The sequence below is a fragment of the Nipponia nippon genome, unplaced genomic scaffold (assembly GCF_047370975.1).
Source record: "Nipponia nippon isolate SJK-2023a ecotype South Korea unplaced genomic scaffold, ASM4737097v1 scaffold_6, whole genome shotgun sequence".
NCBI classification, from domain to species: domain Eukaryota; kingdom Metazoa; phylum Chordata; class Aves; order Pelecaniformes; family Threskiornithidae; genus Nipponia; species Nipponia nippon.
This window is the reverse complement of record NW_028262380.1, coordinates 56403180-56428530: the sequence shown is the minus strand read 5'-3', so window position 1 is coordinate 56428530 and position 25351 is coordinate 56403180. Positions and strand designations below refer to the sequence as shown.

Here is a 25351-nt window from a genome sequence, read left to right as displayed (position 1 = left end):
ATAGCTTTTTCCATCATACATCACGGCTGTGACAGCAGACTGATGATCTACAACTCTGAGCGCTGTAGCTCTGATGATGTGGCTGTGGCTGTAGTAATAATGTGGGCCTACTCCAGGGACAGCAATGCTGCATGGGGTTTTTTTAAAGGTGAAGTGAAAGGCTTAAATCCCTTCTTGTTTCCTATCTACCTCCCTCCCCAAAGCTGTTTTAAGTCCCGGATCAATGGGAAAAAAAAAAAAAGATTAATCCATCTTCTGTGGAAATGTCATCACTGGTGCGAGAGAGCTCGCTGTTTTAGATGCTAGACAGAATACCACAAAACCAAGCTTTGTAAAGGCAGAATTGGGCAGAAATGCAAAGGAAAGTCTGACTTTCGTATCTCTTACCCTGACAGGTAAATATTGTGATATTGGAAGCAGAACAAACTTGTCTTCTGTGTAGCTGCAGTTTGATCGACTTTTGCAGTTTTTCCATAGGCTTATATCTCTAGTCTTCATTAAAACTCCAGCTCCTGGAGGCAAGTGAGTTTGTTAAATCACATCTTTCCTAAGTAAATAAACATTACTTTCTTTGAAAGGAAATGTAAACTCTTCAAATCATGACACCAGTTACCCACGAAGGTTCAGAAATAAAAAGGTCAAGGAAAAAACTCACGGTTTATTATTATTGTATTTCCTGGGTTTTAAACCATTCCACTGATTTAGAGTTGAGTCATGACGTTTGATTGCTTGGGGGTAGTAACTACCAAATTTAGACCCTCAGCTGGCAGTCGCTCTCCATCTCACTGCAGGCTGGCAGCTGGTGGTGCCAAGCCAGAAGCCAAACTCCTTTCTCTCCACCTCCCAAGTGCATTAACCAGAAATACACTGCCTGCTTTTAATAGGCTGGATGGCCCCAGCTCTTGGGCTGCCTGTTTGCATGCAGAGCCTCAGCCCCGCTGCTGTCCCTGCCAGCCAGCCTACACCTGCAGCCACGGGAAACTGCGCCTTCAGCCAAAGCCCAGACGAGCGAAAGGAGAAGACCCGCATTGTCCTCAGCAAGATTCAACTCAAGCCCAAGCCTCGTGCATCACAGAAGAGTTGGGAGCACTGCCTGTGCACGCTGATGGAAATAGTGCAACATGCTTTCATGCTTTTCTTGTGTTTTTTATTGCTTTCTAAAGCATATATTTCAGCTAAGACCAAAGGGTTTTAAAAGGTGAACTCGAAATCGGTCTGTGAATCAGTGAAAGTGAAGTCATTCCACCTTTTCTCTGGGAAATGAAACAAAAAACGCCCTGGGAGATGTATCTGCTAGTGTTAATTAAGCTACAACTGTTTGCAGAGGACGTTATGCACATGTGGCACTGAAAAGGAAAAAGCACCGCAGGTGACCTGATCCCCAGCTCTGGCTGAAGGAGAGAAGAGCTCTTTGCACACCCTGTACACAAGCTCCTTCCATTGCTAAGTTGCTGTCCTAATACTGTAGTAGTACAGAAAAGGTAAACGATAGGAATTAATTTGCCTATAGGAAGCAGACTGCATCTTGTGGTAACTTATTTCACTAAGCAGGGAGTGTTCACCAAACACCTTTGCTTTGCCAGGTTACATATGGTCAAGATGAAACATGCCATGTTGTCTGTTGGCTCCAGAGGGGTCAGCTTTCTTTTAATCCAGCTGTTTTGCAGCTCCAAGGCTGCTTCCCTGTTGCCCACAGCTGGTGGAAGTCAAGCCTTGTCCAAAATGTCCATGCATGCCCTCAGAGAATAATGTGGGATTTACAGCAGCCATCTTATTTCCCTGTGCCATCTGAGGACAGGACAGAAGGACCAGGAACTGCTGGAGTCTGGCAGCAGTCCCCAAGTCCGTGTCGCAGCCAGGTGAGAGGAGGACCAGCTGTGGGGCTGCCTCTCTCCACCCCTGGTGAGAAAAAACAGTTGGGAAGAAAGGACAGAGCGGCTTGACAATCCCCATCACAATTGACCCTGCTGCAGCAAAAACTCTGCCCCATCGCTGAGACGCTCTTACCTGAATAGTTTCTAGCCCTCCCACGTAGTCTGTTCTTTCTGGGCACTTCCCAACCTTTCAGGTGAGCGGAGATCTTCAGTGGGTCGGCCACAATCTCCAGCCTGGCTGCTAGAGGATTGCTCGGATGGTTTCCCCGTTGCCTTTGTGGGCCTGGTGTCTGGTCCCTCCTGGCATCTCTGTGGTGGTGGCCACTGCCTGGGCTTCCTTGGCAAATTGCTCTGTTACCTGTTTGATCTTGGAGAGTTTTCCCTAATATTTAACCTAATTTTTGCCTACTGGAGTTAAAACCCATTAGTTCCCATTCTGTCCTCACTGACTAATGAGAATTAGTCCCAATCCTCTTTATAATGTCCCTTAACGTGCTTGTAGACAGTTATGTGTCCCTTCAGCCCTCTCTTCTCCAGTCTGAACATGCCGTTCTCTCACAGGTCTTATTTTCCAAATCCTTTATCACTTTTGTTTCTTTCCTGTGAGCTCTTCCCAATTAATCTTTAAAAAAAAACCATGCCCCGCACCAAATGCAGTGTGCCATTGCCTCTGTTGCTGAAGGAGAGCAGCATAATTAGCATAATTATCTCACCTGGTTTTCCCACAGCTCTGCTATTAACTGTTTTATTGCTGGGGCACCTTGTCCAGCTGGCAGCATGCAAATCCAGCCTTCTCCTGAGCACAGGTTGATGTAGGGTTGGACTGGCTGTCCCTTCAGCTGCAAGTCATTTTTACGAGTTCCTGCAAAGGCAGATACCGCTTTGCAGGCAGAGTCCAGCCCCTGCCTTCAGGCAGCCCTTGGCTTCAGAGAGCGATGCGGAAAGTATTGTAACCTGGGAAAAATCCCTGGGGAGCCCCTGCCCTAAAAAGGCTCGGGGCAGTGGGTGGCTCCAGGAGGAGCTGGTGGCCCTGCTCCTGCCAGGGGGACGCTGGCCACGTTGGATGCCAGCCCAGGCAAACCTGGCAGCTGCGCCAATGCCTCCCTGGTGTGCTTCTGGTGTGGCAGGGCTGCAAGGCAACGATGGCTGTGAAAAACTTGCCGCCTCCGGCTGCTGGCAGAGAAGTTGGCTTCGAAATGGCAACGTCTGCAAAGAGAGTTCACGCGCTTCAGAAAGCGCTGCCGCCTGGTCGCGGCTGTGGCGCCCAGCAAAGCCCATCTCGGCCGGTTGGATGTTGCATCAGTCAAAGAGCAGCGCTGCTGGCTTGCATTGCTTTTAGGGTTTTAACGGTGACCTCTAGATCCTATAGCGAAACAACACTCCCAGCGTTTTCTATTGCCATGCTACAGTGCTGCATTTCATTATTCTATGTGCAAAACATTGATTTTGTTGAATCTCAGTACATTTCTTCAATTTATCTCCCAAACGCCACGTTATACTTTAATCCTGTCCTTCTCGATATTTGCATATCCTCTTTGGTTTGAATGGTACCTAAATAGGGGCTTGCTCTTAAAGGCACGGACACATTTGCATGTCTGACTATGCCAAGAGCTGCTAATGAAAATACCGACGAGCATGGGGGAATAAACTCGCCACCTGTGGAGTCTTGTTTGGCATCCTCATTCAGCCTAATAAAGAATCATTCATGTTTAATTGCTACATTTGATTGTTTAATTACAGTTATTTTACATGCCATCTTGTAGATTTGTCTTGGCTTTAGACACTATCTGCTACCTTACTCTTTTTGAATAGTGAATTATACTATAATAGAAAATTATTTTAGTCAAAGAATTAGAACTAGGCCTTTAAATTGTAATCAGGTTTTAAAAAAAAAATCTGTTCATAAACCCCTTTCTATTTGATGTTGCTGTATAGATTCAAATCCAGGCTTTTTTTCTGTGCAACAAAAATTATATGAATAACTCTCTCAAATGCTCTTGCAGGGCTACAGGATGAGTAGCCTCATCTTCTCACTGAAGTTTTATCAAATTAAGTTTACTTTGTTTAAATGCCAATTCATTTTAACCACTGCAAGATTTTTTTGTACAGGCTTAAATTGGCATAAAATTAGTTTATTGCAGGTTCACTTAGTTGAGCAATGTTCTGACTTCAGATCAATACAAATCTGTCCTAAACTTCAATAAGATGGTCTGCTGGCAAACCTGGCACCTGTTTAACTAAACGAATGGAAAGGAAACCAGGAAAACTCTGCTTCTTCAGCTGTGCCTTTTTGATGCTCCCATCCTGTAATTAAATGGTGAGGAGGCATCTGCCAGCTTGGAGCCCTGGGGCAGCCCCTTGCCTTGGTAGCTGGTGGGTTTGTCTCTGCGAGAAGGTCTCCCTGAACCCAATTCCCAAGGTAGGTGTTGGTGGCCTCTCCGGGTTAATGACGGACCTGTCCTGGGCGAACAGCTTCGTCACGCACTCCCCAACAGCAGTCTGGCTATGAACCGCCTGCTTTTTCAACAGGGCAAACTCTGTTTTAACTAATGTGCTTAATGACTTCTTCCAGAAGCAATGAAATGCCTCCAGGTCATCTGACAACCCTTTCTTTGTTTTTCTGTAAACTGTACTGTGTCCCCTGTGGGGCAGACATTGCCGTACAGCGAGCAGTCCCTCGCTCCCCTCTTTGCTTTCCGAGCAGGGCGATGTGTCACTGCCTTGCTCTAAGCCCCCTGGTTTTGCTTCTCACTTCGTGCCTTGGCACACGTAGGCTCCCTGCCCCTAGACTCCCATCCATGGGAGCGTGCTACGCCTGATCTTGCTGGTATGTGCACATTTGTCTTTTCTGATCTTTGTACACTAAATTGCCTGGCATTTGGTCAGTCACCCCTCCTGGGGCGCTGGTCTCTGACAAATATATGTAGAAGCAGCTGAAGAGATGTCCAGGCTATTTAAGGTCTACGGCAAAATCATCTACCCCTTCTATCATCTTTTCCTTCAACCTTATGATCTTCCCGAGTCTTCATCCCAAAACCCGACACCCTCAGGTGTTTTCCAGTACCCTCCTCCCTTGGACAGTGGTGTTCCCCACTACAGCACCATCTTTTCTGCCACAGAAACACGTAACCACGCAGTCCTCCTCCCCTCCCACATTGAAAAATAGAAGACCAGGTGACTGCGAGTACCACACATGGTGTCTTGCTTTGCCTCTGGCTTGCTCACCAGGAAGCAAGTTTCTCAATCCTTAAACTCTCCTCTTAGATGAGTAAAGACAAGTTGCTCTTTGTATGCCCAGGCAGCTGCGATGGCAAAGGCTGCACCGATCCTCCTCAGATCGGGCTGCAAGGAAACATGGCACCACGGGGAAATGTGCTCTGACTTTCAGTGGTCTCCTCATTTTAGGCACTGGAGTAATTTCTTTACTTGGGCCATTTCTATGTGGCCAATATAGATACAGGAGGAGGAAGGTCTCCCTTTTACCCCTGCTTTTATTCCTGCTTCGCTAATGCCTGAATCTGTCTTTGAGCTGGTTGCCTGGGTGCTCTGGCCATCCAGAAAAGAGGTAGCTTTCTCAGACTAGTCTTTGACTACGATGTTTCATAGGAGAAAACTTTAGGATGCTAGCAACTGGTGCCCAGAATTTAGAGAAAAAAATATGGAAAAGGCATTTATCAAATCAAATAAAGAATGAATAAATTCAGGGCACTGCACTGTGTGAAGGTTCTCCATAACAAAGAACGAAAGAAAGGAAAAAAATAAGATAAGTGAGCGGAAGAGCTGCAGGACAGTTTAATGCTAGTTATTTACCTGCCTGAAGGCCCCAAGGGATTTCCCTGTGGATGTACCGTGAGCTCGTTCCCAGGAAATTCTTCCCTTGTTTTTACCACTGCCTTGCCTTTCCCCTTCTCACCTTGTACAGCTAAGAAATGACATGCCACCTGAGTGCTTTTTTTCAGGATAATTTCAGCTACTTCTTGCTCAGTTAAGATTTTTTAGAAGATTAGGCTCATATACTCAAATCAGTTTAAAGTGCTTTGCAAGAATGTGGCACAGGAATACTAAATCATTATTCATCATTTGACCACACATGAAAATAATCCACACTCATAACTAGTTTCTTAAAATGGCCAGTGTAATTACTAATACGTGGTAGGAAGCAACTACTATGTCTGCAGACAAGGAGTATCTTACAGAGACAAAGCTACAGTGAAGCAGGCAATTTTCAGCTCTTTTTCAGCTAGCTTTCTACATCCTTTCTTGCCTTTGCACTCATAGAAAGCCAATTTTCCATGTCCCTACTACATGCAAAATGGGGCAAGATTTTAAAGATACAGCTCCACGCCATTTGACTGCAGCAGACTAAAAGAAAAATGAAGTTCAGCACTTAACTGATCCCTTCGCAATATTTCAGGGTAAATTAAAAATCAAAATGTCAAGAGGTTCAATATGTCAGTGGACCTTTTGACAGAGCAGACACTTTGAAGCCTAAATGGGATCTGTGCTCTTCTTAAAAATGAAAACCAAATGTGTGCAGCTGCTGCTCTGTTTCAAAATTTGGGCCCTTCATCTTTGTATTTCTTTTGTAATAAAATTAGTAAAATATTCTGGCTGCTGTTCTACTTATTTTCAGAGTGGAAAGCCTCCATTTCATAGAACCACAATCTATTTATTCGGATAGCTATTCTTCATTATTGGCATTAAGGTAAAGCCTGGGAATCTTACAGTCTGCCTTTTACCAATGAGCAAACCTATATTTGCTGCCCACATGTTATCTTGCCTGGCCCTCAGCGAATCATTTTTTGTTTTGCCATCTCAGTTTGTGTTTGTAAAACAGGAAAGATAATAAATGATAATACTTACCTTCTTCACAGAGATGTGGTGAAGATTAATTAGTTCTTGTTTATACAAAGATTGGCAATAGTGATCTTCAGGTTTGCAAAACACTGGAGTGATTGCTATCGCTGCCGCGCTTGACAAAGAAGCACAGTCAAGGACAGGAGCTGGTGCCACTGCAATCATTTACAGGATGGATGATATATGTGGCCTTGAAGAAAACTCCCCAAAACCTTCTGCATCTGCACCTAAACCCAGGAGAAAATGCAGACCAGGACGCTCAGAAGTTGAATTTGCAGAGCGGTGTTTGCAGGACAGCACCATGGCAGCCCTGTTCCTTTGCATCTCAGCAAAAGCAGTGTTACCGACTAGTAAAGGGACGATTTTGTCTTGTCGGAGCCTTCAAGTGCAATCGTGTGCCATTAGCACGTGACAAGAGGAAGGATGTCCAGGTATTCCGAAGAGGCTTGCCACCCTCTAGGGTCCATGCTGCCCCAGCCCCATTGCAGGGGCCACAGACATGGGGCTCAGCCCAGCCTGGGACTGGTACTCTGAACGTGGGCTTAAGGCAGAATTTGGTGAAGCTCAAAACTTGCTCTGAACAATGCTGGGAGCAGCCAACCAGCTCTGAAGGTGGTTCCCGCTGCCCAGTGGGCTGCTCCTCGCTCAGCCGCGTGCCCCCCACTCTCAGCCAGGCAGCGTGGGCTGGCGTGGACCTTGCGTTGCAGCCCACCTCAAGCAAGGTGCTCCTTTGCCACTTTGGCCGTGGCACCCCTGGGTCTCCATTATCCACCAGCAGGCACCACCTGCCCCCCCCCCCCCAAACCCTTTAGTCTACTGGAAAAGGCACATGGGTGAGCAATCCGAATTGCTTATTCCATAACCTCCTAGATAGATAGTGTTAAACTGTCTCCTCCTGAACTTTGCTATGGATGCGGTGATGGACTTAACCTCTCCCACTCACGTATGCTTTCCCCGCCAGTAGCTGCGTACATGCATTGTGCCACGGCAAATTGACACCTTTGGCGCTCAGCCTGCTGCGTTAGTTAGATACTTGCAGGCTGTCCAGTCAGCAGGTTAGGCTATTTTCATAGCAATGCATCCGCAGCGAAATGTGTTTTTCCCCGCAGCTGTCCAATTTGTTCTCGTAGGTCTTTTTGAGCGTGGCCAGCTTTCAGCCTGAGTTTACAGCAGGCAGGGCTGTCTCTGTATGAAATGACAGGAGACTGTACTGGCCTGCACGCCTTGTCCTCCGCCTTTCCCCCCGGCTCCTTACAGCTTTCCATAGGCTCTGGCTGTCGCTTTTTGCCTTCCTCAGCAGTTCCTTGCTGCCCTGACAGCCACTCCTGCCCTCCTGTGCCGTTGCACCGCCTTTGGCAAGGAGGAGATGTGGCACATCCAAACACAATGATGCAGCAAACGGCGAACTCCCCCTGGGCAAAGCAGGGTCTGTGGCTGGTGATGGCAGTGACCGGCAGCCAGTGACGGCCAGGCCTGGGTGCTGCAGGCTGCAGAGAGAGAGGACAGGATTTTTGTGGCTGAAGCTTTGTTCGTCCTGCGGCCGAAGTGGCACAGGCAATCAGCTGGAGCTGGCCGCGGGAGATGCTGGTCCTTGCATAACTTGTGACTGCTTTTGACAAATCATCCAGTGACACCTGGATGGGATTTGGGGGGTGACTTTTCTGCTTTGGCAGAGACCAAAACACTCTGTCAAGGAGAGGTGAATTTGGTAGAACATGTGTGAGATCTGGAACACCGATACCACAGTTACCGTGTTGACCAACAGGTCCCCAGATAGGATGGTTGGTCCATCCTTGAATGACTGGGTATTACAGGGTCCCTTGAATCCCAAGATCTTACTTTGTGCTTCTTCACTTGCAGCCCTTACTGCATAGCTACGCATTTGTGCCGGTCCTCTTCAGCATTCCGCTTGCTCCTCTGTTAGCCTTGTTTCTGCTGCACACCTCCCTAGGTACAGACTACAGCCATCTGAATAAAAAACGCAGCCAATATTGACTGTTCAGTACCTCCCTGTAATAAAAGCAGCACTGATAAAACTTCCCTGTTCTGTAAAGGTATAAATTCTCAGCAAGGCTTTTTTAACAGCAGAGGTTCAGTTACTATGGTGGACAGTTATGCCATTAAGGTCAAAGTCTACAGGTTAGATTGTGCAAGGCCAAAAATGCATGCCATGTGATTTCAGGCTGTAGACATCCGTTTCGTGGTGTTAGCTTAAAGGAAGGCTGTACTGGGGGCAATTTGCATCGCAAAGTATATGCAGGTGACAGTGCAATATGATGGGAGATGTTATTACTGAGATTAGAATTTACACTTATAGCCTAAATTGGGATTGTATTTCTCTGAGAAATGATGGTATCCTGGAAAAAATTACTAAATGTCTAATAATTTAATATTGACTGTGTCCAGTAAATATCCCTTTAGTTTCCTATTTCCAGCTAAGATTAATTTTCTGATCAAAAAAAAATTTGATCAGAACTGCATAGACAGTGCAATAGCAGCGATATTACATGGCTTGAGGATATGTGTTTTAGCTTTGAATCTCTACAGGAAAGCCAGCCAGGAGGGGATGATGATGGCTTGTGGTAGAAGCTCTGCAAGAAATAATAACTCCTCTTTGGTTTTGGAAAGGAGCTATTTTTATGTATTTCTTTTCCACTGTCAATCAGAGAAGTCCTTTCCTCACTTTGAAAGTACAGGCAGTCTTCGTTTTATGCCTCTAAAACTCTTAGGATGCTTTTGGTTGAACCCTGTGCTGATTACGATTATTGCTATTTTCATTTCTTTAAAAAAGTCCAGAAGTAGAGCTGAATGTTACTGCACCATTTGTTTTGATGTTACAAACTATGTTAACAAGATTTGTCTCTGTCCTCCCATGTTTCTGCCCTGTCCAGTGTGACAGATAGCCCCCTTCTCTTTCCCCTCCCACTTCCACCTATTCCTGCTAGATCAGCTTTTCCCATCGCAGGTGGAGCGGCTCACCCACGCAGGCTCTGAATGGTTTCTGGTTAGCCCTTCACCAGTCATTTTGCAATATCATCTTCCTGGCTCTTCTACTACCATCACATTAAATATTCGCTGCTTCACAGTGCCTGTTAACTGGATGGTTTGCCGCTAATATCTGGCTCTGAATAGAGACATCTTACTCGGAGTATTCCCAGCCCCATCTGCTGCCTTTCTTTATTTCCATTTCTAGAAAGGGTTTCGCTGATATCTGAGAAGCAGGGGAGGAATCTGGATACGGTTGACACAAATCCCAGAAAACATTCGTCTGTTTGTCTTATGCGCTTAATTAGCACAGACTTGGTCAAAAGTGTTCTGAACTTTTATTTATTTATTTTACTCATTTCTATAGCATCTATCACCATGACAGCAATGTGCTTCAACAGCAGGAAATTAAAACACATAACACAGGCAGCTAATCAAATGCAGAAGCAAACAGAAGAATTTTGCACAGAGCCCTCAGTGTCGCTACGGTCCCGCTTTGACAGGCAGTAGAGTTTCTCTTTCTGCAGGAAAAAAAAAGATGTTTGTTTCAAATTCCCTTTTCCCTAAAAAACGTGAAATTACTCTATCTTCCTCTGTTAGGATGTCTTATTTATTTTCCTGCTAGTGGCTGTTAAAGTAGATGATATTTAATTATTTCCTAGGTTTAATTCGTGGCTTGCACAGCTCAGCATGGGAATGGGGATGGAACTGCTGTGGGCTAACCTGTGCTGATGAGGCGCAGCCTGGTCTTAGCAGCTCCATTGCCTCCACAGCCAGGATCCGTCCCCCCATAGCTGCCCAGGCTCCACCAGCCCTCCGCTCCGTGGCGTGCTGTCTCTTGTTAACAGTGTCTTATTTCACCCTTTGCCCTTCTGGGGCAGCGCAGGGGCCAGCAGGTCTCTGCGGGTGGGCAGGGGCCGAACGCCGGCGCGAGGCTCCCGAGGTGCAGCACAATTTTCTGGCAGGAGCGGGCGAAAGGGCAGACATCCAGCTTGGTCCCGTGCACCTAGCTGCCTGCTCAGCTGGGCGAGGGGGCTGGGAAGAGGTTTCAGCAGCTGGGAAGCCCTGCTGAGCAGAGGAGAGAGGTTAAACCTGCCTAGGTAAAAGGGGGATACCGAGCCAGTGACGCTGTGTTTTATTGCTTTGCCTTCGAGGCAGCAAGTACCAGCAGGGAGGGATTTGGAGCTCGTTGCACTGGTTAGGAGTCACTGAGCTAGTGAGTTGTTAAGATTAAATCATTCACTTAAATGAAGAACGACTGGGGGACTGAACCAGGACGAAGGCATGAGGAAGGAGGGCTGTGCACTGGGGCCACAGGAGACATGATCGTGAGGATGGGTGGCCCACTGGCTTGCCCGCTCCTTGTGGGGCCAGGACAGGGTCAAAGGAAAACCCAGCAGGAAAACAATTCCATGGAAATCTCTCAAATCTTTCAAAAATGTTTGTTTTGCAGGATCCAGACTAGATCTCTTGTCTGGGCTTAGTGAAGCTTTTTATTTTAGTGGTATTTGAACCCAAGTGTTATTGCAGTTCCCAGCATGTCATGATTTTTCTCCAATTGTCCCTTTCTGGGCTGCAGCCCGTACCTGTCTCTGCACGTTGCACCCTCTGCCATGGGCATCGTTCACACGCAAACCCAAACCCCTCCAACCCCAGCACGTGGCAGTAACGAGTGCCGAATCCTCAGGTCAGCTGGTCGACAGCCACGTGTGAGCGGCAGAGTTAGGGCTAAAACTCTGCTCATCCGATGCCCTTCACCTTAGTCACCAGGCTGTGCAGTGCGATGCTCACTTCCCTCTTTGGCACGCGTTTCGTGACGCGGCTAGCCTATAATTAAGGTGTATATTTATGACTGCATTTATGTGTTTGGGTGTGCGGTACAATTGTGTGATCGAAGTAGTGTTTTGGGCCTCAGGTATTTAGATAATTGCCATGTTTAAAATTATTGTTTAAAAAGAAAACTCTTTTAGAAAAATATTAAAAAGAATGAATTTCAAATAAGCCACGGAGAGAGCCTAGTAAAAGGGTAACAAAATCATTTCAGGCTCTTTTTAACCTTGACAGTGACCCTTTGAGCTTTTTATATAACATATTGCATATGTCAATCACAGTCTCGACTCTGTTAGAGACTTCAATCAGAAGTGTGCTAACTTCTCTTGAACACTTTCATCAAATCCTCATCTTATACTGGCATCCTCAGGTGATTTCTCTCGGGGACAACAGAATTTTACCAAAACCAATCTTTGTATTATTCCCCTTGCACCTAAATTAGTTTTTATTTGTATTCTTTTGAGTCAACAGGTCAAACACCTAAATACACCTACCAAGGAGCATCCTAACAGACTGCTTTCCTATTAAGCTTTCTTTAGTACTGAACACCAAAATGCATTTTTCTTGATTAGCACTGGTGAAATGTCTGCCATGTGAGTAATGAATCATGCAAAGCTCAAGTCCTTCCATGCGCCCAGTGAGTTTATGTGGGTGGGTAGAGGTTTTCTGCTTTGCTCCTGCAAGCTAAGTCTGGATTTCATAGAGTCATTGAGTAACTCATCTCGTAAATCCACATCCTAACATTAGCAGCCTAACTCCTCTCAAAATAATTACATTGCTTCTACCTCAGGTTGTAAACTTGGGTGTGTTTTTAAACAGCTGTTGTGTTTCACTCTCCAAATGACCAGAATGATTCAAGGTGCAAAGCAACTGGGTCTTCTCCCAGGTGAGAGATGCTCCATAAATCTGAGAGACTCATTATTCGCCTGTCCATACAGATACATATAGGAGAAAGTAATTTACCAGTGGAGGTTTTTCGTCAGTGAATTACACTAATGAATGCATTAGTCTCTTTTTTAGTTCTCTATCCAGCTTTTTGAGTTATTTACTTGACATTAATTACTGAAAAGCCCTCACGATTTTGCGGAGTAAAAGTAGTGTTATTTCTTGCCATAAGGGCACAGCAAGGTTAAATACCAAATGCCACTTGATGTGATTTTGCAAAGATTTTGGGCATATGGAGCCATGAAAGTGCCTGAGGCCGTCATCAGATCCACTTGGCATCCGTAATCAGGAGGAGCGAGCTGATTGTCTTTGCTTTTCATAACTCTGCATTTGAGTAGGAGCTCTCCAAACTATTTCATCCGATAATGTCTTGGCAAAACTTTCATTTTGTGTACGTAGCTAGGCAGTCTCTCCTTGTTTTGAAAACTGATTTTATGTCATGGCATTTTTCTCTTGTTTTTGTTTTATGTTTGTAGGTGCCAGTCTGGAGGCTGCTATTTTAAAGTTTTTTCTTTTCTTTGAGTGCTTGCTTTAAAACGATTTGTTGGTATTGAGTATGATGTATTTTAAATGGCTAAAATAGAGCACATTGATGTAGATTCAATAGAAATTGATTTGAGACTGCAGCAACCATAGTACCTTCATATGCTAAAATCGGAGGGTGTCATAGTTTCTGAAACAGCGAATGTTAGCACCTGAGTAGGACTCACTGTCGGTCAGGTTCAGACTAAAGCCTCTTTCTTTTTTTTTTTTTTTATAGGTATAAGTTATTCTCTGGGCTGCAGATACTTACAGTTTTCTGTACTTAGAAACAAATCAAAGTTTGTTTTCCAGTCATCTGACAATAACTTTATGAACCGTACAGTGAACATTGCTTTGGAAACCAGTATGAACATAATCACGCAGCACTTTTTAAAAATGAAAGTAACCCCAAAAAGGGTTTTGCTGCATAGGGGAATGGGTGGAGTTCGCAAGTGCCTACTAAGGGTTAATGGGCTCTAAATTTCAGCTCTGTTCGCTGATCCGCAGGGGCAATTCCTCTCAACTTGATCCCAAAGTCTGTGGCAAATTGTTGTATTTAAGAGCCCTTGGGAGAGTATTTCATGGAATGGAGATTAGAAAGCAAGAACCGAAAACTGGAAAGTACTTCGTGGTGTCTCTTTAACAGCTTAGGATTGATTCATTTTGGTATTTGTGTCTGGGTCGTATTCACTGCTGCCTCATAGATCAATGGCACGACGGGGTCCCAGCTCTTGTTGATGCAGCATATGGGAACGGGATCCATTATCTTTAGTTCCCAGGACTATAAAATGTCTAATAAACTCAGCAGCAAGAGTGCCAGATTTGTGCAGCACTGCCAGCTGCTGTAGCCTTGTTGTCTATTAAGCTATGTTTTTAGCTTCATTATTGATGGGGAATGCTGATAGTTGAGCAAATGATGTTGTCTGCAGATTCGAGGCACTTTACTAAAGCATCAATGATATTAGAAGGTTGAAAGAGGCTAACAGTAAAAGAAAACCAGCCAGAAAACAGCCCCTGGCACCCACAGAGTGAATTCACGGTTCACCTGGTTTACTTCCCCTTTGGAAACTAGGAGGCCTCCAAAGTTGTGCCTATGGGATTTGTACATGAATACTCATTGCAGGAGACAGGGGAAAACAAAAATCATGCGTACCAGAGCAAGAAGGAGACCCAGCTGTGGGAGATGAGGGCTCATAGCAGGAGCAAAGCCGTTTGGTGGAAATCCCGTTCTCTGTGGCACTTTCCTAGCTCGTCCCCGTCCTGCCTCTTCCTTCTCCTGTCTCTTCTGCTGAACAGGAAGGATCTGGATCAGAAAACAGGGGAAATCCTCAGTTCACCACCTAATTAAAAAATATTTGCTTATTATCTCATAAGCTTCTTTCTCCCATGCCAGGATGACTTGTAAAGGTGACTTCAGTTGCTGTGCCTCCTCTTGCAGGGAGGGAGGGAGGGATTCATGCTGCAATGAGAAATCAATTTAAATTCACATGGGCACAGTCAATCCTTAATCATGTCAGCAAACTCAGGCTGGCTGCAGGAATCTGAGTAGGAAGTTCAAATGCCTCAGTCCCAAATGTTCATCACCTGTTGCAGAACACGAGGCAGGGTGTCCCTGAGTGTTAGTTCGCTGCTCCAGCACTTTTCTCAATCTCTTCCCTAGCTGTTTACATTATAATTTGTCTCTCCTCTGTTTTTCCCACCCACCGCTCTGTGGCTCCTGCTATACCTTTTGAATAAATTCCATAATCTCTCTGAAAATGATGCAGAATATGATCTTGCATACGGACATTGTTATGGTGTGTTGGGGGAACAGCTTCCTGCTCCGTTTTGCTTGCTCCCTGTGCATTGTCACTTGGGGCATGTTGCAGTTCCTGATCAGTATTAGTTTTTATTGCTTTCTTTACTCCTCTGGGACATGGAGATCAAGCACAGCTAGGGGAAGTTAAGCAACATTTTCAGTCTCTAGTGTCTTTAGTTTAGGCACTTCCAAATCAGTAGCAGGCACCCAAATGGGAGCAAGTTAATATGACCCAGCATCCACAGCTCCCATTTAATCCACTGACTGTTGATGCCTTTGATAAACCTCTAGATATTATTTCTTGAAAAGAGAATCCTGTATCCCATGGGCAGGACCAGTTTCTGTATCTTGGACATCTTGGACAAGGGAAAACAAAATTTGTAGCATTAACGCTGGCATAAATGCAGAAGAAAATGTTCCCTTGAGTCTTACCTGGGCTAAGGTCTGTACAGGTGGTGATCAGAGTAGCTACCACCCATGCTTCTAGTTAGGTTGCTCTTGGTTTGCAAGTCTGCTGTCACTGCCTGGTGCCCACTGGCTCTTGACAGCCTTCCTAGGGCATTTCCGATCTCTCAGTCTTTGCCATCAATAGCTGTAGCACTGGGAAAAAACTGTTAAATGCTGGTGTGTTTCTGCCAACCTTTCTGCAAGGAACAGAAAGAAGCTCGTGAGCCAGGAGTTTCTTCTAAAGAACGTGGATCAGAGGTTTTGTGCAAACTACTTTCTTCAATTATTTAAAATCTGCTATAATTACTGGGTATTTAAAAATATTCTGGGGAATAATTTCTGGGCTCTTCTGTCTTTCCCTTCTCTTTACTGCCACATAGAGTCTCAGCCATTAGAAATCCTAGAGGATGACTTTCATGAAAATGAGGGAGATGGCAATGGCATGTTTGACAAAAACATGACTTCTGCTTGGTGAAGCTGTATATCCTGATCAGAAGACACTAAGAGGTGGGGGATTCATTACTTCCATCGATACCTTGTTCTGAGCTTTTCACCTTTCTTAAAAATGCCTTCCTATCGTCTCAGATTTGTCTGTCTCAAGCTTCCAGCTACTGGGTTTTGTTATCTCCCATGTTAAAGAACTTCACGGTTCCCACTGTTTCTTGAAGGTAATAGTACACTGTAATCAAGCCACCTCTCGGTCTTCTTTTTGATAAGCTAAACAGATTGTGCTCTCTACATTTCTCACTCTAAAGCACTTTCTTCAGCTCTTAAACCATTTTTGTGGCACTTGCTGTGTTTTTTTTTTTTCTGTGCAGTCACCAATTTTGCTACACCCTTATTAAAAAAGACGAACTCTGGAGCTGAGTGTTGTCAGGAACTGGCCTCATCTAGACTATATACAACCTAAAAAGCCCATGCCGGAACCTGCTTGCATTCCCCTCTTTGTATATAGGGATTATTTTACCTCTTTTTAGTGCGCCTTTGCCCTGGCAACCTGTGTTCAGTTGCTTGTCCACTATGACCTTAGACCCTTTGCCATTATTGTGGGATTACCCTGCTGCCCATTTCCAGGAGTGGCTTCCACTCCACATCCCTAGCCTTTACACCTGCCTGTATTTCGATGCAATTGTTTGAGTGAGCCTATCTTACCAAATGTTGCACCATCTTCCACATGGTTTACAGTTTCTCTGAGGGACTTTTAGAGATACAGGTAGCACCTAACACAGGATGCTGATCTAGTGCCTCCTGTCCCAGCTCCACAGCAGATTTGCCCTGGGAAGGAACCGTGGTCCATGGAAGATCATAAAACGAATCCCCCAGACCTGTCTCCTTCAGGCAATAAAATGGGAAAAAATGAACCCCTCGGCTCCATCAGAGTATTTGGTGTTGTTGGTTCCATCCTTGTGACAGACCTGTTGCTACCTGTCACATCTTTTAGATTTCATGAAGAGTCTTGGGTGGAAAATGTTTTCAATGTCTCGGGCACTTCTGACCTGCAGTGGAAACATCTCTGTTTGAATCCTCTTCAAAAATACCTCAGTTCTTCACCCACTTAATGCAATCTTTACTGATATTGTGGAGTGCTTATTTTTTAATCACCGTGCTGTACGGTACTAAGTGAAGCACCTGACAATGGAAGGAGGATCGCTGTGTCACCAAATCCATCGTCAAAAAGAAAAATATTTTTTGAGACAGGGTTTCTATTTATAATAATGCTGACTGACATTAATTATCACTTAAAATCTGTATCAGCACTTCCATTTGGCATAAGGATGATGCCAGGAAGCTCCTCCAGCAGTAAGAAAAATTTAATGCCTCCACGTTAGGTCCCCAGCAGTTGCTCTGGTGTTGTCCGCAACCACGCATGGGTGTTGTTCTGTGACAGAAATGGAAGGTATTGCTCTTCCCTTTTAAAATCCCTTGTTTTTCCAATCAGGCTTGCATGCTCAGGCCTTTGCTTTGCTGCTCAACTCCACTTTATGAGCATGGCAGGGTGATTTATTAAGGACTTCAAGAGGGAGACATGAGGGTCGCAGCGGCACTGCTCTCGCAGGGCTGGCCAAGCCCCCCTCCCTGTCTGCCTCTGAAGCCACGAAGCAGCTATTTGTATAACTCGTGGTGGTGGCGCAGTAAGGCACTCACCCATTAAAATGCTTTCAGTGCTTGTCCTTATGACTTAAATAAAGGCTTTTGTTTTTCCAGGCAAGGGTTTTAGAGATGTCCGTCTCTTCCTTCATTTTTTTGTCCTTTGCGTGTTGTTATTGCTTACGTTTCTCAAAGCTCCACAAATTGTAAGCCTGTGGCTTGCAGTGAAGGCATGCTGGTAAATGATTTATAGAGGGTCCTACAAATCATGTTGCAGAGTGCAACCCCTTCCCCCACAGCAACAGTCATCATTTCAGAGCAGCATGGTCTTCAAGGGAGCTAAGCTGTCCTTTCCCTGCTGAGATTTAGGAAGCCAAACAGTAAAATGCAGCTAGAAGTGAGAGTAAATGTGCCATAATAACAATCTGGCATTTAAGTTTCAGCAGGGCTTAAGGTGGCCTCAGAGTAGCTCTTGCTTATCTTATAACATTAACATGATATGTTATATTATTATAACATTAACAGACATCTGTATATTGTTTCAATGCTTTTACAGATATAGATAGATAGATAGATAGATAGATAGATAGATATAGATACATAAAAAAACCCCAATATGTAAATATGTCAGCAAGGAATTAAAATGACTTCAAGGATTAAAAGGCAAGCAAATTTTTAACAGTTACATGAACCGCAGAAATCTCCGTTATTAATTGTGGTCTCGGCTATACCAATCCAGTCAAACCTCAGAGCAGTTGCAGCAAACCTGAGAGCACAATTTGGCTCTGTGACACTAACCTCAGGACCTTTCAGCCAGACAGCCCTTGCTGTCACCCTGGAAGGGCATCACATACAATGCTCCAAAGGGCACGTGACAATGCCCACGTGTACAACAAATGCTTAAAAAGCCCTCAGCCCTCCCAGGCTCCTGAACATGGAGAAGGAATGCTCTTACCTTGCTGCCCTCCCAGCAGCTGGTGTGGCTCCCAGGCATCGGTATTCACTTGGGTAGAGGCTATTGGTGTAGGATGTCTGGGGATCCAACTTGGTCTTGGATGGCTCTGGCATATGGTGAATATGAAGAGCTTGTAAGATTGCCTACGCTGCCATCCCACTTCTCTTGTTCTCTGTGCTGATCACAGAATTGTAGAATAATTTAGGCTGGGAGGCACCTCTGGGGTCATGTAGGGCAACCCCTGCGTGAAGCAGCGCCAATTAAATCAGGTTGTGCAGAGCCTTGTCCAGATAGGGTCTGAATATTGCTGAGGATGGAAACGGCAGCCTCTGTGGGCTCCTGCTCCAGTGTTTTGACTGCCCTTCTTGTGAAACAATTTTCTGCTAATATCTAATCTGAATTTCCTGCATGCCAACTTGCATCCGTTGCCTCTTCTCCTATCCCACTCCACCTCTGGGAAGAGTCCTGTTCAAACTTTTCTTTGCTCAACCTTCAGGTAGTTGTTCCAGGTCGAAAAAGGGGAGCCCCACACTTTGCCAGCTCTGTTGATTTTAGTGACTCCAAAGAGTTAATGCAATAAAACATCACAAGGCAAACAGTTCCGGTGCCTGGAAAGGAATGATTTGCTGTGCAGTGAAACAACTGGATTAACAGATTGCAATTTAGACAAAATATTTTACCAAGGAAGTTGCCAAATAGTAGAAAAGATTTTTGTTTTTTTACTAAATTAAAAGTTCCTCTGGGGCTGGAAGGTGGGTGTTTATCAGCAAGTTATGTCCGCTTAAAAATAATCAAAACATTACTGGAGCTATAGACTAATGTCTTAGCAGTATGCACGATCTCCTTAATGGAAAAGTGAATTCTAGCCACTGTGATACTCTGTCTGATGAGGACACTTAGCTGTGATGGGGTGGAATAAAGTGCTTTATTATACTAAAGTGAACCACACTGTGAGTGTTGGGGGTATGGTTAATGCAAGTACAGAGAAATTACACAGTGTCTGTTTTGACTTTCTGATTTCCTCTAATGGACACACGACCTCCAGGCCAAGCACTCGGAGAGTTTTGTGCCATGCCATTTTCTCCAATTATTAGCTAGGCTTTTCCTCCAAAGTACCTGGCGGCAGCGGCTCATTCACAAACCTGGCATTTACAGCTGGGAATTTAAAGGGCTTGCCTCCCGCATCCCTCATCCTTCATTTCAATCCCATTTTCCTTTAATGACGCATGAGCCATTTTAACGCGTTAACCGATGTCACCTGTACGGTGCGGGAAACGCAGCAAAATCAACACCTCCCCGCGGGGTTTTACCTGTGGATTTTGTTAGTTCAGCGTTCATCCTCTGACTGTGGCTGGTTTTCTCTCTTTGAGATCCACCTTAGCTCCCTGTTTAGATGCTTCATCGGTGAAGGCAGCGCACGGCGCCGCTGATGGGGAGGCGGCGGGTCAGCGCGGGCAGGGCCACGCTGCTGCTGCCAGAAAACTGCTTTCCCGCTGTCAAAGGCTGCTGCGGGGGGATGAGGCAAATCCCCCAGGGGAAGCACACACCACACCCCCATGAATTCAATTAGAGGGCTCTTGACTGGCGCTTTATAAGAAAACCTTTCTGTTTCTGTACTGCTGTTGCTGATTTGGGTTTGGTTGTCTTTTTTGTTTGCTTGTTTTTCCAGTTGGACTGCCTGGGACAAACATATCTGGGCGAGCAGAGGGACTGTTGGAGGTAAAGTCTTGGGTTCAAGTTAAACACTTGTGCATTTTACATATTAGATAAGAGGGGGTTTTAATCTAAATATTCAACATACGTTCATATATACATATAGCTATACCTATACGTATACAAAGGGACCGCTTTGTCCCACAGCCTCTTTTCCTGCTGTCGCCTCCATTTCCCTCGCCTGCCCTCCAGTCTCTTGTCAGTTTACATTGAAAACCCACTGAATCCCCAGCCAGCATAAGATACTCTACTTTACCATTTAAATCTCTCTTCCCATCAATCCCCGGACTGTTTGTTTCCCCCACCACTACTGAACCAGGCTTCTTGTGTGGAGCTGAGTTATTGCAATGGTCTGGCTTCAAATTTGTCTTGGTCTTGTCCAGGCGACAAGGAAATGCATGCAAAAATAGTCTCCTAGGAAAACTGACCGTGGAAAACTCAGCTTAAGGAGCAATAAAAGAATTTACTGCCGTCACGCAGAAACCAAGAGGAGAATTTACGTCTCCCACAGCAAGCTCCCTCTGGGGGCATTTCCATGCTCGGGAAGGGAGGGAGTGATCCTCAGCGAGGCCACCTTGGAGGGCCAGCAGCTCCCTGCAGTGCGTGGCCATCCTCGCCCATCAACCGAGGACTCCCCTCGCTGGGCCCACTTAAGCGCTGCAGCATCTGCTGTTGGGGCTTTGCCCTCCCGCTTCGGGAGAAAAGGCGGCAGCAGCTCTTTGCCGGGAGCTGTTGCACCCCAGCCCATGTGAGGGGCAAAGGGGATTTTATTTCCCCAGCAGGCATGGTGGTTCCCCCTGACTGCCCTCGCCCTCGTGCTTCCCACAGCCACACTGCTCCACGTCCTGGGGGTTTCTCAGTCTTCCCTCTGTCCCCTGGTAATTTTCCAGTTGTTGCCTTTTGTCAGGCGGAGCGCAGGATTTGCACTCCTCGTTGACCTGGAGGAGGTCTCAGAGGGCTTTTTTTTTTTTTTGTCTTCTTTCATCCAGGTGCTTCTGCTGTTTCCTAGCTCCCAGCCCAAAACTCAAGGGTAAACCAATATTCAGGCCCACCACCTTCGAGAACTGCCTGAAAGCCCCAAACTGGCCTGCCTTGTCTTGGTGAGGGGCCTGGCCAGGAGGGTGGGCAGACAGCCCCCGCCAGCCGCAGCCCCTCCTGGCTGTATCGGCACTCTTAGGGCTGCGGGGTGGAGGCAGGGAGGCGTCCCTGCAGTGTTTTTTTGGGAAGGGTTTTCCTAAGAAGGTTGTGCCTGTGTGCATGGCTCCAGGAGTGTGCACCGCTCCTTGCAGAGCTGGGTAAAGGCAGAGAGCACAGCCCTAAACACTTATTGTTCCCTGTGGCTGGCACATAGGCACCCTGAAGACTTGACAAGTTTGTATACAGGCATCTTTTTCTGCAAGCTGTTTCTCCAAAGTCTTTGTAATTTTTGTTTCGGGTTTTTTCAGTCTTGGGCTCTTTTTCCTGCTTTACGTCATGCTTTCCATTTTAGAGATGTCAGATGATCTGTGATAAACTGACAGTATGTGCAGGAGCAGCGAGGAGACGAGGCCCATTTTAATGAGACTAACTCTACTGGGTAGTGAAAACTGTGCCTCGACAAGCCCCTAGATCTTGTTTCTCTTTGCAAAGTGTCTAAATGGCATAAAAGGATTTTTACACAAATAAGGAAAGGCAATTCCCAAAACAGATTTCTTTCAGTAGCCATTGAAATGGAAAGTTACCGCTGCGAATTGCATGCTCCCCTTTAAGAGGGAAGCACGATCAGAAATCAGTATTCTCTTGGCTCCTGAAAACAGCCTGAAATATTTCTGAATAAACAGTGTGTTTGCTTGGGGTTCACCATTCACCCAGCAGATCCTGCAAGCACCCTGTGTTTCCTCTGTGGTCGCCTGTAGGAGTCTGAATAACCAAAAGCAGAGGGGTGGGAAGAAAGCAAGAGAGAAAGAGCATGTGAGGGAGGACAAGGCTGTGGTTGAACTTCAGTAAACAGAACCTTGCAAATAGATATGGAAATAAATGCTAATTATTATCATGCATGTGCCCTGACTTTGTTACTATGGCTTTTACCATCTCTTGCGAAGGCTATTGGTACAACCCCTGCCCACCAGCACAGGGGTTTAATCACATGGATGGACAGCGTTACCCAGCACTGGCGCAATACAACCTGCTCCTTCAGTGGCACAGGCAGAGTTGGGATGCTCGTGAGGTAGGATGAGTGGAGACATAGAGTAAAGCTCAAAGTAAATGTGAGAAGGCACCACAGTGCTCTCCAGTCCTTTGTCATTTCAGGAGAGGACTCGGGTGCCTTTCATCACCTATGTAGCATCATTCTTCCCTGTGGATGAAGAAGTCAAGTCAACACAAAAACTTTCAGTGCTGTCACCATCTTATAACTAGCATGTTGGTAGGCAACTAAATGCAAAGGCAATTTGACATGCATTTCAGGACTGTATTCATTTTCTGACTCCCTGTGGAAATTACTGCTCGTTCTTACCTCCAAGGCAGACTTGAGTAACATGGCACGTGAAGCCAATCTTCATGGCGAAGTTATTAGTCCTTCAGGCAGGCTGGGCTCATACTTCATGCTGGTTGCCAATACAATCTGGGTGAATTTTGGAGAGGTAATCGTAGTTCAAATAGGGTCATCTGTACAAGGCCAAGGCTATCGGTGGCTATTTTCTGAGCTTTGCTGTGGTCAGAAATGCCTGTAACATCTGTTTCAATTCAGATTCCTGCAGAAACCAGAAAGACATCTTCACTTAGGCCTTTAGTTAAGGAATTCCTTAGCATAGGATAGAGGCTTGAACTGCAATGTGATTATGTACAAACCTTCAGCGATTAAGTAATACACAAAATAATTTATGCGTACCAGCACTAGCTAAATGCAAAAAGAGAGCTAGTCCTCCTCCAAGTTGCAAATAAAAGCTGTCTTTCAATGGTTTATTTTTAACCTAGACACCACTAGCTTAATAAGTTCTGGAGCATCTACAGAGAATAATTTTTACGGAATATATTTTTTAAATCTTGCTTTTCAGGGAAGTACTTTTTTATCTAGTACTCTTTCCTAAGCTATTTTTGGACCCCAATGCATGAATTCTAACATATTCTGGGCAACAGTGTGAAAAAGTGAATAGATGAATAGGAGATGTAAAGTACTCCAGACTGCATAAGAGTTATCCAGTCCAGTTTGCCTGTTCTCTATTGAAATGTGGATTTAGTGATGATTTGTTCAAGCCTGTGGGAAATCTTATTTAGCTATGTATTAAAAAAAAAATCAAATGTTCTGATCTTAACTTGTATTTCTGACTACAAATGACTCCTGTATTTTTTCAGCTAGGTCCGGAATATCTCTCCAAGGTAACTACAGTCTATTCTTGAGTTTGCTCTTTGTTTGTAAAAGTCAGATTTATTTAAATAGGTGTAGGAAATTCCATATAACCAGTGATGAGAGGATATTAACCCATTTTTATAGGCCTGATAAGAACAACTGCGGGAAAAAGGTCAATGTTAACTTGATGGTCATTCTGAGCATTAATTTTGACTTCAGCAATACGAGGTACTAAAATGGGTTCCCAGGCAAGAATTGTAAACCTTGCATTTAAGAAAAAAAGAAAGTGTGATCCTAGAAAACAGATGCAGATCTCTCCACACCTCTGTGAGTGTCCAATTTTTACACATCTGATCGATAGCTTTAGCAGTGGGACACGTGTGTGATTTATTCACTTTCAGATCTTCCTAAGGAAGGCAACAAAACAGTATTAAAAACTCCTGTTGCTAGTCAGTGAGTAGATGGTATTCACCATGGGAAGAGCGGTCAGGCTGGCTTGCGAAGGCACAGACAGCTGTAGTTACAGGTACCTTTTTAGATTAAAGTGAATGGAGTAAGGTGACAAAGAAAGCTTGGATTTCCATCCATCAGGACGGCAAGCAAACAGAACAAACAGAGCAGGTGGGCACCCACTATGACACTAAGACCGGCCAGAGGAGTACCACCTCAGTGCAGTGTAGCTGCGTGCATCACTGAAGTGATGCCAGGGCAGTGGCAGTGGGACGTACTGGGTGCTCTGACCCAGCCGATAGCCCTTGCACTCCTCTCTTCTGACAGCGAAAGTAGGTAGTTGCCACTAGGGCTTTTTCTGCACTAACTTATTGCTCCTTTAGGGATCCTAACTGTTGCTAGCAGCAGCTTGGGGGCAAAAAAGCCCAGGGTCTTAGGATACCACAGATCTCATCTATAGCCATGAAACAGCAGGGAAATGCCAGAGGCCATATGGAGTACAGGCGGTGGCAGTTACTGCCCAGGCCCCTAAAAACAGCTCTGTAAATGAGTTAACGACATCACAGAAAACGCCTGCTTGTGCTTTCTGTGCCTCATTGCGGCGGCACTGCATCTAAGTTTGTGCCACCTTGTACAATTAGGCACCAGAGACTACAGTAAAACCAGCTATTTGTCACCCGCTCTGAGCAAACCGGCGGGTGCCCTGCCTCACCAAAGCGGCACGGCATCCTGGCCTGGCTCCCCGGCCCCCACTTCCCGTAGGGAGCTTCCGCCAGATGCCCCCACGCCGACAGCCGACAAGATATGCAAAAAGCACCAGCAGCACAGAGATTACAAAGATGCATCAAAAAAGCTTCCCTGTCTGTCCCCCCTCACAGTGGACCCGGCGGATCTTTGATGGGTTTGAAGCCCTAAAAGGAAATCTCTGTGTTCTGGTACTGCTTGAGCCTCCACAAAGGAGATGAAAAGGAGGAATAAAACATCTGAACAGCCCAATCTGGTCTGAACTGCATGCATTCATTATGGCAAAGACGGATTTCTGCTGGTTCCTCCTCCGTATCCTCCTCCTCAGTGGTGGCAGCAAGAAGCTTGACACTCCAATTACAGGATATTCGTGTTAAACAGAGAAGAGGGACAGCTAGTCGGTGGCAGACGTTTAGGATATGGCATCCAAAGCTCCATGCAGCCAGCAGAAACCTGGAGGAACAGATTGAAACTACTCTAATGGCCCCAGCTCCTTGCAACTCTTTGGTATAGGCTTAAATTAGCTCCTAGCAGTCAGCGTTACCCATGACTTAAATCAGGGTCCAAATGTACTCACTTCACCGAAGCTCCTGTGAAATGGGACTGGTGTCCCGGAGGCTGGAAGGGGCCCCGTTGCGTGGGGCTGCTGTTGCAGTGTGCCATAGTGAAGTGCCTTTTCCATGCCTTTTTCCTCCCCGCCCAGGTTTGCCACTTGGCTGTTCCTCATCTCTGAGCCCGCCAGCACAGGGTCTCAGGCCAGGAGTGCCGCTTGCTCTATCCATTTACAAAACCCCGCCGCTGAAATCCGTTCAAAG

General features: G+C 45.6%; 1 protein-coding gene across 1 annotated transcript in view; it reads left to right on the top strand.

Moving 5' to 3' along the window:
• Positions 1–25351, top strand: part of CXXC4 (CXXC finger protein 4) — a 105045-nt gene extending 79694 nt beyond the window's left edge. Inside the window, exon 2 of the mRNA XM_087737836.1 lies at positions 25240–25351. Within this exon, the coding sequence (XP_087593962.1) occupies positions 25240–25269 (30 nt within the window). The 3' untranslated portion in view covers positions 25270–25351. The remainder of the gene's footprint in view (positions 1–25239) is intronic.